At 48.5% G+C, this 11,794-nt stretch overlaps 2 protein-coding genes across 2 annotated transcripts in view; both read right to left on the bottom strand.

Annotated features, from left to right (window-relative positions):
* Window positions 1-82: 82 nt before the first annotated feature.
* On the bottom strand, window positions 83-6,618 carry Dhrs13 (dehydrogenase/reductase 13). The gene is made up of 5 exons (XM_090350567.1): window positions 6,463-6,618; window positions 6,254-6,372; window positions 5,011-5,134; window positions 4,530-4,841; window positions 83-1,024 (listed from the first exon to the last, which is right to left on the bottom strand). The coding sequence occupies exons 1-5, from the start codon at window positions 6,587-6,589 to the stop codon at window positions 582-584; spliced, it is 1,125 nt and encodes a 374-aa protein (XP_090206693.1). The 5' UTR covers window positions 6,590-6,618; the 3' UTR covers window positions 83-581.
* Window positions 6,619-8,639: 2,021 nt separating this feature from the next.
* Window positions 8,640-11,794, bottom strand: part of Phf12 (PHD finger protein 12) — a 51,958-nt gene continuing 48,803 nt past the window's right edge. Inside the window, exons 14-15 of the mRNA XM_090350564.1 lie at window positions 10,239-10,377; window positions 8,640-9,891 (exon numbers count right to left, since the gene is read on the bottom strand). Of these exons, the coding sequence (XP_090206690.1) occupies window positions 9,557-9,891; window positions 10,239-10,377 (474 nt within the window). The 3' untranslated portion in view covers window positions 8,640-9,556. The remainder of the gene's footprint in view (window positions 9,892-10,238; window positions 10,378-11,794) is intronic.

Genomic DNA, 11,794 nt, shown 5'->3' with positions numbered 1-11,794 from the left:
GGGAGAGCCTTGGCAGTCAGTGCGCTTTATTGCATGGGGCCCAGCCCCCCCACACCTTGGAAGGCACCCCCACCTCCCCGCATCCTCAGAAACCGACGGGGAGGGCCCCGGGCCTCAGACCCCTGGGTTCAAATCTCAGTCCCTGCTCTTCTTGCTAGCTGAACCCTGGAACTGAGTCCTTCCCTCCAGAGCTGAAGGCCTTTGAGGAATGGGGGTAATTTAACTACCCGGCTGGGTGTTTGCACTGCTTCATATCACAATTCCCTGACCCTGCTCCAGAGCTTTGATCACAGTCAATCCAGGTAGGGCCTGGAAATCTGAAATTCAAATTCCTGAGCAGTATAGTGTCCGGCTCATTACCTTCCACCTCTAAATTTGAGGTTACTGACTCTCTTAGGAAGGCATTATTACCTATTATTTCTCTCACCAGTGAAAGAGCTGCCTGGAACATACCTAGAGATCACAGAAAATTATCACAGAGGTAAAAATGGCAACCCCTGGGTACCAGGGGCATGGCCTAGCACACAGCTAAGGTTTTCAGAGGGTCATAAAGTGCTACAGAAAGCATCCAAGCCTGGAAGTTAGGGACTCTGGGGCTCAGGCTTAGCTTTAACCTGAATTCGGTGTGTCAACTTGGTTAAGTCTGGTGAACTTTGAGCACCAGGGAAAGGTTTGGAAAGCTTAAAATCCTCAGGATGAGGGGTGCTCAGAGAAGATGAGGCCCCTGGATCCTCAGACTGGGGCTCTTCATCATCCTCCCCAGGACCAAGGCCTGCCAGCCTCTTGCTGGCCTCCCATAGCTGGTGGGCTGCTCGGTCATCCCGGGCAGCTGGAGGCACCTCTTCCACATGGCAGTTGGCAAAGTATCTGCCACTAAAGGGCTCAATGCCATCCTGAAGAGCACAGTATAGGGGTGTCTGGGCACCCCCTCTGGGTGTCCGGAGCACTAGCCAAGCCAGTGGGCGCAAGACGGGGCGCAGCCATCCAGGAACATGACGCAGGAACAGCTCTGAATTCACAGGCCCTGTGGACAGAAAGTTGGGAGAAAGATGGGTGAAGGCACAGGATATAAGCTGTAGGGACAGAGCTAGAATTGGACAGAATTGGGCTCCAGGGAAGTCAGGGCAATATTTTTAAGTATTCTGTCTCCAGAAGGTAACATGATTCACTCTCTTTCTTTCTTTCTTGCCAGTCCTGGAGCTTGAACTCAGGGCCTGAGCACTGTCCTTGGGCTTTCTCAAGGCTGGAGCTCTACCACTTGAGCCATAGCACCACTTCTGGCTTTTTCTGTGTAAGTGGTACTGAGGAATTGAACCTGGGTCATGCATGCTAGACAAGCACTCTACCGCTAGGCCAAACTCCTAGCCCCTCATCACTCACTTTCTGGTTGTGTGTGTGTGTGTGTTTTGCTAGTCCTGGCCTTGAGCTAGAATTGGACAGAATTGGGCTCCAGGGAAGTCAGGGCAATATTTTTAAGTATTCTGTCTCCATAAGGTAACATGACTCTTTTCTTTCTTTTCTTTTCCTTCCTTCCTTCCTTCCTTCCTTCCTTCCTTCCTTCCTTCCTTCCTTCCTTCCTTCCCTCCCTCCCTCCCTTCTTTCTTTCTCTCTCTCTCTCTCTCTCTCTCTCTCTTTCTTTCTTTCTTTCTTTCTTTCTTTCTTTCTTTCTTTCTTTCTTTCTTTCTTTCTTTCTTTCTTTCCAGTCCTGAGCTTGAACTCAGGGCATGAGCACTGTCCTTGGGCATTCTCAAAGCTAAAGCTCTACCGCTTGAGATACAGCAGTACTTCTGGCTTTTTCTATGTATGTGGTACCGAGGTCTTCATGCAGGCTAGGCAATCACTCTACCACTAGGCCAAACTCCCGGCCCCATCATCACTCACTTTCTATAAAAAGCCTCCTGTCAAGATTTCAGACCTTTTTACAATCCAGTTTCAATTTGCTCTGTTATTTTCATTACTCTAATAAAACTGCTTTTTTTATTGCGGGGTGGCGGGGGGAGCCTCCTCTCTTCCACCTAAATTACTTGTTCTTTTCCATCTCTCAGATTTTGGTCACAGTGTGTCTCCAGCCTCTTAAATCCATCTTTTCTTTTAGCTTGAGCCTCATTCCTTTGTTTAGCCAACGTGTATTAAGTACATGGTGTACAAGCCACTGTTTTGGGCATTAGGGATCTGAAGTAATAAAAGTTAGTTGTGGTTATTATTATGACTAAAATTGCTAATGGCCTTAGGATATGCTTTTTTTTTTTTTTTTTTGGTGTTGGTTATGGGGCTTGAACTCTGGGCCTGGTCATTGTCCCTGAGCTCTTCAGCTGAAGGCTACCACTCTACCCCTTGAGCCACAGCCCCACTTCCAGTTTTCTTTTTCTTTTTTTTTGTGGGTCATTGGGTTTGAACTCAATCTGGGTGTGTTCCCTGAGCTCTTCAGCTCAAAGCTACCGCCCTACCCTTGAGCCAAGCCGCACTTTCTGTTTTCTACAGCTTAATTGGAGATAACAGTCTCAGGTCCTTTTGTGCCTGAGCTGGCTTTGAACCTTGATCCTCAGATCTCAGCTTCCTGAGTAGCTAGGATTACAGGTGTGAACCATCAAGCCTGGCTTAGGATATGCTTTTCTAAAGCACAGTACAGTAATATAGGCAAAGTAGATCTCATTCTCCAAGAGTAATCTATTCTCTAAAGGCAAGTATGAAAACTCTGGTTTCTATTCAGATTGCATAAATCTTTTGCCTTTTAAAGGCAAGAATGCGTCTACTGATCAACTATCCCACTCAAAGTAAAAGCTAAAATGCTTAAGGTAGTAGGGAGGGAAAATGAAAGACAAACATGGGAGGGGGTAACAATGTTCGCTAAGAAATGTACTCACTACCTAATGTATGTAATTGTAACACCTGTACATCACCTTGACAATAAAATTAAATTTAGCCAGGCACTGTGACTCATGCCTATAATCTTAGCTACTTAGGAGGCTGAGATCTGAGGATCATAGTTCAATGCCAGCCCTGGCACTAAAGACCTAGAGGCTCTTATCTCCAATTTAAAAAATTAAATTTAGGGGCCGGGAGTTTAGCCTAGTGGTACTGTGCTTGCCTAGCATGCACGAAGATTGGGGTTCCATTCCTTGGTACCACATGGGCAGAAAAAAGCCAGAAGTGGTGCTGAGGCTCAAGTTGTAGAGCTCTAGCCTTGAGAAAGCCCAAGGACAGTGCTCAGGCCCTGAGTTTAATGCATATGGTGGACCTTCAAATACATGACCCAGGCCATCTCTTGAGTAAGAGACCTCATCTCTTACTATTTGATACTTCACTGTTTTAACCAAGTGTGGCCTCCTTAAGTCCAACTTCTGCCTGAGGGCCTTTGCACATGCTTTTTGCTCTATTTTCTAAGTTTCTCCCCAGAAAAATACATGGCTCAATTTTCAATTCTTTGGGCCTCTGTCAACTTCTCAAACATCTTCCCTGTCACTGATTTAAAAAAACAACAACAACAAAAAAAGCACATCCTGGCATTCTGTATTTCTTTACTTGTTTTATCTTTCCCTATCATTTTATCACCTCCTGCTGTTGTTTATGTGCATAACTGCCTACCTCTGCCCTAAACTAAAAGGCAACTCAACAGGAAAAACAAAAAACAAAAAACAGTGGAGAAACACAAGCCTTTGGGCTGGGAGTTTAGCCTAGTGGTAGAGTGCTTACCTAGCATGCACAAAGACCTGGGTTCAATTCCTCAGTACCACATACATAGAAAAAAGCTGGAAGTGGTGCTCAGACTCAAGTGGTAGAGCTCTATCCTTGAGAAAGTCCAAGGACAGTGCTTAGGCCCTGAGCTCAAGCCCAAGACTGGCAAAAACAAAAAACAAACAAATGTGAAGCCCTGAATTCAAACTCCAGTACTGCCAAAATAAAAGGCAACTCAAAAGGGTCAAGGTCTTTGGTTTTTTTTCCCCACTGGGTGTGGGGGACTGAACTAAAGAATCTCCCTCATGTTAAGCATGTGACTTATCACTGAGTTACACATCCCCAGCCTAAGGTCTTTGTTATGTTCACTGTTACATATCTAGTACCTTGATTAATGCCTGATGTGAAGAAAGTACACAGTAAGTGCTTCTCAGATGAATAATTATTAACTATCATCATTGTTATCATGACAGTCTATGTTTTTATGGTGCTGAGAATTGCAGCCAGAGTTTCACTCGTTAGGTAATTGCTCTACCTTTGGACCACACCCCTAGCCCCCCACCATTATATTACAGTCAGTTCAGTCAGCACACACCCTGGTGGGGGTGAGAACCTAATTCTTATTGGTCTTATTGTTGCCTAACCGACCCAGTGGTCAGCATCCAAGCTTGTCAAGCGACTGGAGAAGTCAAATATGAAGACCTAGTTCCGAGATCAATAAGGAACAGCTCTCTCTTCAGACCATGCTTTCTTCCTGCTCAGAGGCCCTGAGACTTAATAGGAGGAGGCTGAGGAATTCACGGGGTAAGAATAGGAGAGGGAGAATCAGGAACAGCTCCAGAGCCACACCTCACCTGGATGGGCAGCGTAGCAGGTCACTCCAGTCCCCTCAAGCTGGGTGGCCAGCTCCCGGGCAAACAGCACATTGGCTAGCTTACTGTCAGCATATGCCCTCAGCTCCTGCTGCCAGCCTACTACCGGTTGATCCAGGCGTGAGAAGTCCAAGCGCCCGCGTCGGTGGGCAGCTGAGGACACCACCACCACTCGGCTGGGGGCACACATCTTCAGGTGGGGCAGCAGCAGGTGTGTCAGCAGAAAGGGACCAATGTGGTTCACGCGCAGTAGCAGGTTAAAGGTTTCACGGGTCCGGCCACAGGAACTGATTCCTAGGGACAGAGGCTAGATGTGAGGAGGAGCCCCAAGGCCTCAGCATCCCCCTCTGTGAGACAGCATGAGGGGGTACACTCCCCAAGTGTCTACTGGTCCCTATGAGGACCCAGCTGGAGGTGGTGACTGTCCCTGGCCACCCACCACCCAGGGCCTTTTGCCCCTCACCGGCATTGTGGATGAGGATGTCCAGCCGTGGCTCAGAGCTCAGGAAGGCAGTGGCAAAGGCCCGCACCGAGGTGAGACTGGCCAAGTCCAAGGCCATGAAGATGACCTCATTGTTCCCACTCTCCTGTGGATCAGCAAGGGCTGGGATTGTCACCAAGAACCTCCCTCCTGCTCCCTCTCCCTTGGTACCTTCTGCTGCTATTATTAAGTTTTGCACTGTGCATTAGGATGTAATGAATAACTGTATAGATTGTTTCTTATTATGTGACCTTGGGCAAGATCCTTAATCTCTCTGGGCCTCAATTCTTTCACTGCATAAAAGGAGAATAATAATAGTAATATCTATCTTTACGGCTGTACTAAATGAGTTAATGTACGCCAAATACCACGATCAGTTTGCATTTGATACAGGGTATCTGTTATTAACATCTTCTTCCCATTATGGCTTACCCTAAAATCTATAACAGACTTTTTTTTTGTTGGTCACGGGGTTTGAACTCAGGGTTTTGGGGCTATCTCTGAGCCATTTTTGCGCAAGCCTAGTGCTTTACCACTTTGAGCCACAGCTCCCTATTTTGGTGTTCTGGTGGTTCACTGGAGATAGGCTGGTTTTGAACCATTATCCTCAGAACTCAGCTTCTTGTATAGTTTGGATGAGTCACCAGCCCCCAGCCCAGATGAAAAACAAAACAAAACAAAAATACAGTGTCTTCCTATGTAACCCAGGTTGGCCTCCAACTCACTATACAGCCCAAGCAGGTTTTGAACTCACAGTCCTACTTCAGCCTCCCTGTGCGGAGAGAACAAATGGGAGCCACCATGACCTATTATAACGGAATTTTCATGGGTCTCTTCTCGCCCCCTTCCCGACCCGGGGCTACTCTGATAATTCTCGGTCTTTGTCCCAGCTCCCGGATGGACGGGCTCTACCAGGGCCTCCAGATCCTTCAGTCTGGCGGGCGCTCCTCTTTCTAACTTGTACTTCGGTCTCATTAAGTCTCTCCCTGCTTGTCCAATTACGACTCTCTACCCTCCGGGCCTTTCTGCACACGCCGTTCTCCGCCGTTCGCGTTCTTGTTGCTCCTGGCTAACTTAGCTGCCTTCCTTCAGGATCCCTCCTCCTGGATTTGCCCTGGCGCTCCTTCCCGGTGTCCTCGCTTCCAGCGCTCAACCAACCGCGCGGCTCTCTCCTCTTAGGACCTGGCTGGTCCCGGGGCCCCGACGTGTCCCCGCCTTCCCTCACCCGGCGGAGATCGAAGGCGGCCGCCTCCCCGCGCTCCCGGCTGCGGCAGGCCAGCACCACACGCGCTCCGCGGCGCGCCAGTTCCAGCGCCGTCATCTTCCCGATGCCGCTGTTGGCACCTGCAGTGGGACAGGTGAGAGAGCAGGGCCGGGCCCGCCGCCCCGCCTAACGGCCTACCAGCCGCCGCCTGCACACGCTTGCACACTCACCCGTGACCACGGCCGTGCGGCCCCGCAGGCCGCCGAGGCCGCCGCACCGCGGGGCCTTCACCAGATTGTAGTAGATGAGGACGTAGGCGCCCAGCAGCAGTCCTGTAGCCAGGAGCAGCGCCTCCATGCCGGCCGCCCAGCGGGTTTCCCGCCCCGGGCCTCGCCGCCCCGCCCAGCACAGGCTTGGAAGGGCGCCGCGCGGGCGCCGGGGCCTTGCGGGGGCGGGGACGGGGGCGAAGGGAGGCGCTGCGGGGGTGGGCGTGCGCGCGTGCGCGCGTGCGCCCCGCGAGCGCCCCCTAGGCGTGCGTCTGGCCGCACGCCTGTGCGAACGCCTCCAGCCGGCGTGTGAGCATCAGGGCCCTGGGGGCGCCCTCTAGGCGTGCTCCCAACTCTCTGCCGGGGGTGTTCGTGCATCTGTCACTCCTGGCCTTAGGATCATCCTCCGGGGTGTGTGCCTGCCTATGGATCCTGTGTGTGCGTTGGGGAAGAGCCACGTAGGAGGTGTCAGGGCCCATTTGGGCGGAGTCCCGCCAAGCTGTGCAGGCATCTGTAGACTCCACCAAGGCGTGTGCTTGAATGAACATCTCTGTTTACTCTAGGTGTGAGTATGCAAAGGCTTTCCCCCTTTCAGGAATCCTGAGTACATGAATGGGCTTGTTTTAAAAGTTCAGTCCCAACGAACTGATCTTCCAGTTTTTCATTTTCACATCATCCAACCCTCAACGTGTAGCTTTTCTGTTCTGGTCATACACACTACAGAGACAGCAGTATTCAAAGTGGAATTAATAGTTAAATCTGTGGGGATTCAATCATTTCCTCGCTATCTCCCAACCTCAGAGACTCACCCCCTCCCATTCCTTTATTTTTTAAGTTTTACTGAAGTAGCACGGTCTGGCTGGCTTGGCATTGCTTATATATGCAGTCCAGGCTGAACCTATTGCCTGTTGAGTTAAACTGGCACTCCACCAAACTCCCTTTCTGAGGGAAGTATGATGATAATAAAAACCTATTACTATCCATCAGTAGGAGATTTGCTTCTGGAATGAGTGGTAAAAATAGGTAAAGGTGCTCCATTACTCAGCGGGTTACTATGGCTGTATGTGTGTAAGATGGGTTAAGGGCAGCTAGGGAGTCGTGTGTGAGGGCATCCATGGCCAAGGAACATTGCAGGAATTTGACTGAGGAAGCCAAGAGGTGATTTAGCACCTGTTTCTGCACTTGGTTTGCCCATCAATAACTTGTTAATTCTGAGTGGAAGCTGGGCGCAGTGGGTCACATCTGTAAGCCTAGCTACTCAGGAGGCTGAGATGTGAGGATCGAGGTTCAAAGCCAGCTCAGGCACTCACAATCCGTGAGACTCTTAATTAACCACCAGAAAACTGGAAGTGGTGCTGTGGCTCTAGGAGTAGGGCGGTAGCCTTGAGCTGAAGGGTTCAACACCCAGACCCAGAGTTCAAGTCCCACAATGGACAAAAATAAATAAAAAATAAAAAAAATTCAAAGCTTCTGCCTTTAAGGAGTTGAGAAGCCCTTTCAGGCACAGGTAGCAATAGTGGAGACAAAATTAGATGGGTAGATGGCAACCAGGGCAGATGGTAGAGTATCAGGGAGGCTTCCTATTTAGCCACACTGTGGATAGTGCAATTACATACAGTGCTGTGAATGCAGCATTATTTTCTAAACCAAGGCAAATCCTAATACACAAATACATTTTCTTTAGTCAAATAGTGCTGGCAGTTTCCTAGCAAGGAAACTGTCCTCACGAAGAACTGCCCAGAGAATGCCTTTCACCAAAGTCTGGAAGAGTAAAAGGAGCTTGGTTTCATGAGGGGGCCCAGAACTTGAGAACTGAGGTAATATAGTACTGGTTTCCTGATGGGAACAGCAGTGGATTAGTTAGGATTAAGTCACTCTATCTAGAATTGGTCCAGACTCTGGACCAGATCCTACTCTATTAGGATTCTCCAGGGAAGTACCACTCACCCTTCCATTGTTTTCTGCTCAGCTTCGGCTCACTCATCTAATGCCTCCCCTCACTCTCAAGCTTTGCTTCATGACTAAGAGATTTGTTCCAAGAGTTCCCCTCTTGACACCCCTTAGACCCAGATCTCAGGGCAGTTTCCCTCCAAGGGTGATGACAGGTAGGACAGACAGGCAGAAAACATAATTTGGAGTATTTTCGTTTTTTATATACAGAATACAGGAAAGTTTCTGTAAAGTCTAAAACATTACAATTACTATGTACATTGGTACTAATTGTGGGGGTGGGGGAAAGAAAAGGGAGGCAGGGGTGGGAGGGAGAGGAGAGAAGTGGCAAGAGAACAAAAAGAGACAAAACAGGTTTACGACAAAAACGCTTTTGCTACAATAGACAATTTGAGAAAACGCTCTACCACATGTAGTACTGTACACAGTTTTTAAAAACATTGAAAAAAGGTCATCACTAGATGTATTTACACAAAATCCAAATACACTTTTCCTTATTTGAAATAAAATAGATGGACAGCCAGAAAAAGAATTCATCTCATTTGTCCATAATACACAGTAGCTACCTTAGTGCAACCGCTGCAGAAAGGGAAAATAACTTGGAGGGTGGGAGCCATGGAAGGAGGGTGGGTAGCGATCTTTATATTAAATAAAACAATGATATTGTATAGATTTTGCTGTATGAAAACTGTATTTTTTCTTTTAATATAAAACTATTGTCACTGCCACAAAATAGAACAAGTTTCTGATTATTTTACAACGGTGGGTAGGCGGGCGGGCGAGGGGGGGAGGGGAGTGGTGGGGGGGAGGGTTTGTGTTGGAGGAAGTGTCCACACCACGGCCTTCCCCTCCCTGCCCACACTGTTCCTCAGCTCGGTCTGCCGCTTTCCCATGAAATGTTGAGTACAAATATATGTGCAAATGCCCCCTAAAACTTGAGAAAAGAAAAAGGAGTTTTAAAAAAGTCAAAAGGTTTTCTTCATTTCATGCAAAGATTGTAGTCGAAGGGTTTCTGGTATAGAAAACACCCGGGCTTGGTTTGTGTACATTTTTGCATTGCAGGAGTCTTGGATCGGTGTCCAGGCCAGTGGCAGGATAGCTACTAGCCCTAGGGAACGGAGTTAGAGCGCAGTACAGGGCCCTGGTGGGGCTTGAGAGATAGCTTCTCAGCCAAGACCCCATCCTGCAGTAGGCTGGCATCGCCTTTGGGCTGTTTGGTCGCAAACTCAGTGATGCTGAAGACAAACTGCAGGCATCCCAGCTTGATGTAGCTGCCATGGTGCAGTAAGGCCGTACCCTCCCAGCCGGCCCCACTGCCCCCAATCAAGCTCGAGCTGCTGGCTTTGCAATTGCAGGGTCTCCGCTGGGGTCCCTGGGCCTGGGAACTCATCATGGCTGCCTCCTCACTTGGCTCTTCATCTTGTTTCTGGTGCCGGCGACGCCCTGAGAAAAAGGGGGATGGTCATAGGAGAGGAACAAGGAGTATTGACCTATCTGGGTTGTTTGGTGGAAGTGGGTCCCACCTCTCCCCATTCCAACTGCCTCATAACCAGGGGGTGGGGGATGTTCAGAAAGGGCTGGTGGAATCTGCAGTCCGCAAGTCTAGTCTGAAATATGTGTGGATAGTGGATATTTGGCATCTGCTTCTCAGTGACTTCCCTGGGCCCATCAGCAAGGAGAACTTGACCAATGGGACTGGGAAGGCAAGAGAACACAGGTTATGGCAGCAGGGCACCACTACCGTGACTGTGGTCTTAGCTTCGTGGCCACAGGACTCTGCTCCAACTTACTGATGACACTCTGCACTTTGGCAACAATACTGCTTGGGGGGGTTGGCGGGGTCTTCTCAGAGAAGTCACATGAATACAGCACATTGTCCACCGTTGTCCCATGCTCACTGTAGTTTAACAGCTCATAATGTTTGGTATTCTGAGGAGGAGGAGGGGAGATAAGATGTGTGGTCTGCTATATGAGGCCTGAGGCTAAGGAGAAAGAGGACACAAGGAGAAGCAGCTCCTTATGTCCCAGAAGGTGCTCATATTCTTTCTCAATCACAGTTTCACCCTTTCAGAATGGGGCTCAAGAATCCCCTCCTGTGACAACTTACTTTCCTAGTGACCCCACAGCCTCTGCTTACCCCTACCCCTTCTCTTGCCTCCTCAGCACTGGGGCCTTCACTAGCACGAGAATAACAAAACTCAGATACATCACATAGCTTCCTTCCATACTGGCCACTCCTCTGGTGTGGTGTGGGAGCCTAGGCTCCCTCTGCTGTGTGCTGACCAATCTTAACAGAAAAGTTAGCCCTAGCTAGGTACAGCTGCTAATATTGTAATGCTAGGCTATTTGGAAGGCCAAAATCAGGACTGTGGGTTCAGACCAGCCTGGTTTAAAAAAAAAAAAAAAAAAGTTTTTATAGTGACCCATCCTCAACCAACAGCTGGATGCAGAATTACATATCTGTTACCCCAGCCACATGGTAGGCTGAGATCAAGAGGACTGAGGTTTCAGGCCAACTCTGATAGCAAAGTCTGAGACTCAAGTTGAAACAGATGCTGGGTGTAGTAGCATACACCCGCCATCTCAGCTACAGTAGGAAACTTAAAATAGGCAGATTATTGTCCAAGCACATTCCTGGACAAAAAGCTAGACTCTATATTCTATCTAAATATAACCACTAGAAAAAAGAGCTCCAGAGCTAGGCATGTGTGTGTGTGTGTGTGTGTGTGTGTGTGTGTGTGTGTGTGTGTTCGTTCACACCTGTAATCCTAGCTACTCAAAAGGCTGAGATCTGAGGATTGTGGTTCAAAGCCACCCAGGCACTAAAGAACTTTGAGACTCTTATCTCTAATTAATCACTAGAAAACAGGAAGTGGGGCTGTGGCTCCAAGGGTGGGGCGGTAGCCTTGAGCTGAAGAGCTAAGGGACAGTGCCCAGCCCCAGAGTTTAAGCCCCATCACACACACACACACACACACACACACACACACACACACACACACAAAAAAAAAAAAAAAAAAAAAAAAAAAAAAGGAACTCCAGGTATGGTTCAGTGGTAGACCTCCTGTCTAACAACTGTGAAGCTTTGATTTAAAAGTATCAGTATTAAAAAAAAAAAAAAAAAGTGGCACTATGATCAAGTGGTAAGTGATAGACTTGAGCAGAACTAAAGGACAGTGTCCAATCCCAGAGTTCAAGCCCTACTATCAACAAAACAAAAAAACCTACCAGTATAAAATAAAACAAAAACAAAGAAAAAACATAACAAAACAAGCTAGCCTTTCTGCTAGCCATGGAACCTTCACACTGAGACAGGAAGAACCCTCCAGCCCTTAGTCTATCTCAG

Source organism: Megascapheus bottae, chromosome 17, assembly GCF_031878675.1.
Source record: "Megascapheus bottae isolate mThoBot1 chromosome 17, mThoBot2.hap1, whole genome shotgun sequence".
NCBI classification, from domain to species: Eukaryota; Metazoa; Chordata; class Mammalia; order Rodentia; family Geomyidae; genus Megascapheus; species Megascapheus bottae.
This window is presented reverse-complemented; position numbering and strand designations above follow the sequence as displayed.

Coding starts and splice junctions, on each gene's coding strand:
- Dhrs13 (XM_090350567.1), bottom strand. CDS start 6,589: ATGGAGGCGCTGCTCCTGGCTACAGGACTGCTGCTGGGCGCCTACGTC. Junction 5,135..6,253: donor CCGCCTTCGATCTCCGCCGG/GTGAGGGAAGGC, acceptor GCTGATCCACAG/GAGAGTGGGAACAATGAGGT. Junction 1,025..4,529: donor CTGCTACGCTGCCCATCCAG/GTGAGGTGTGGC, acceptor TTCTGTCCACAG/GGCCTGTGAATTCAGAGCTG.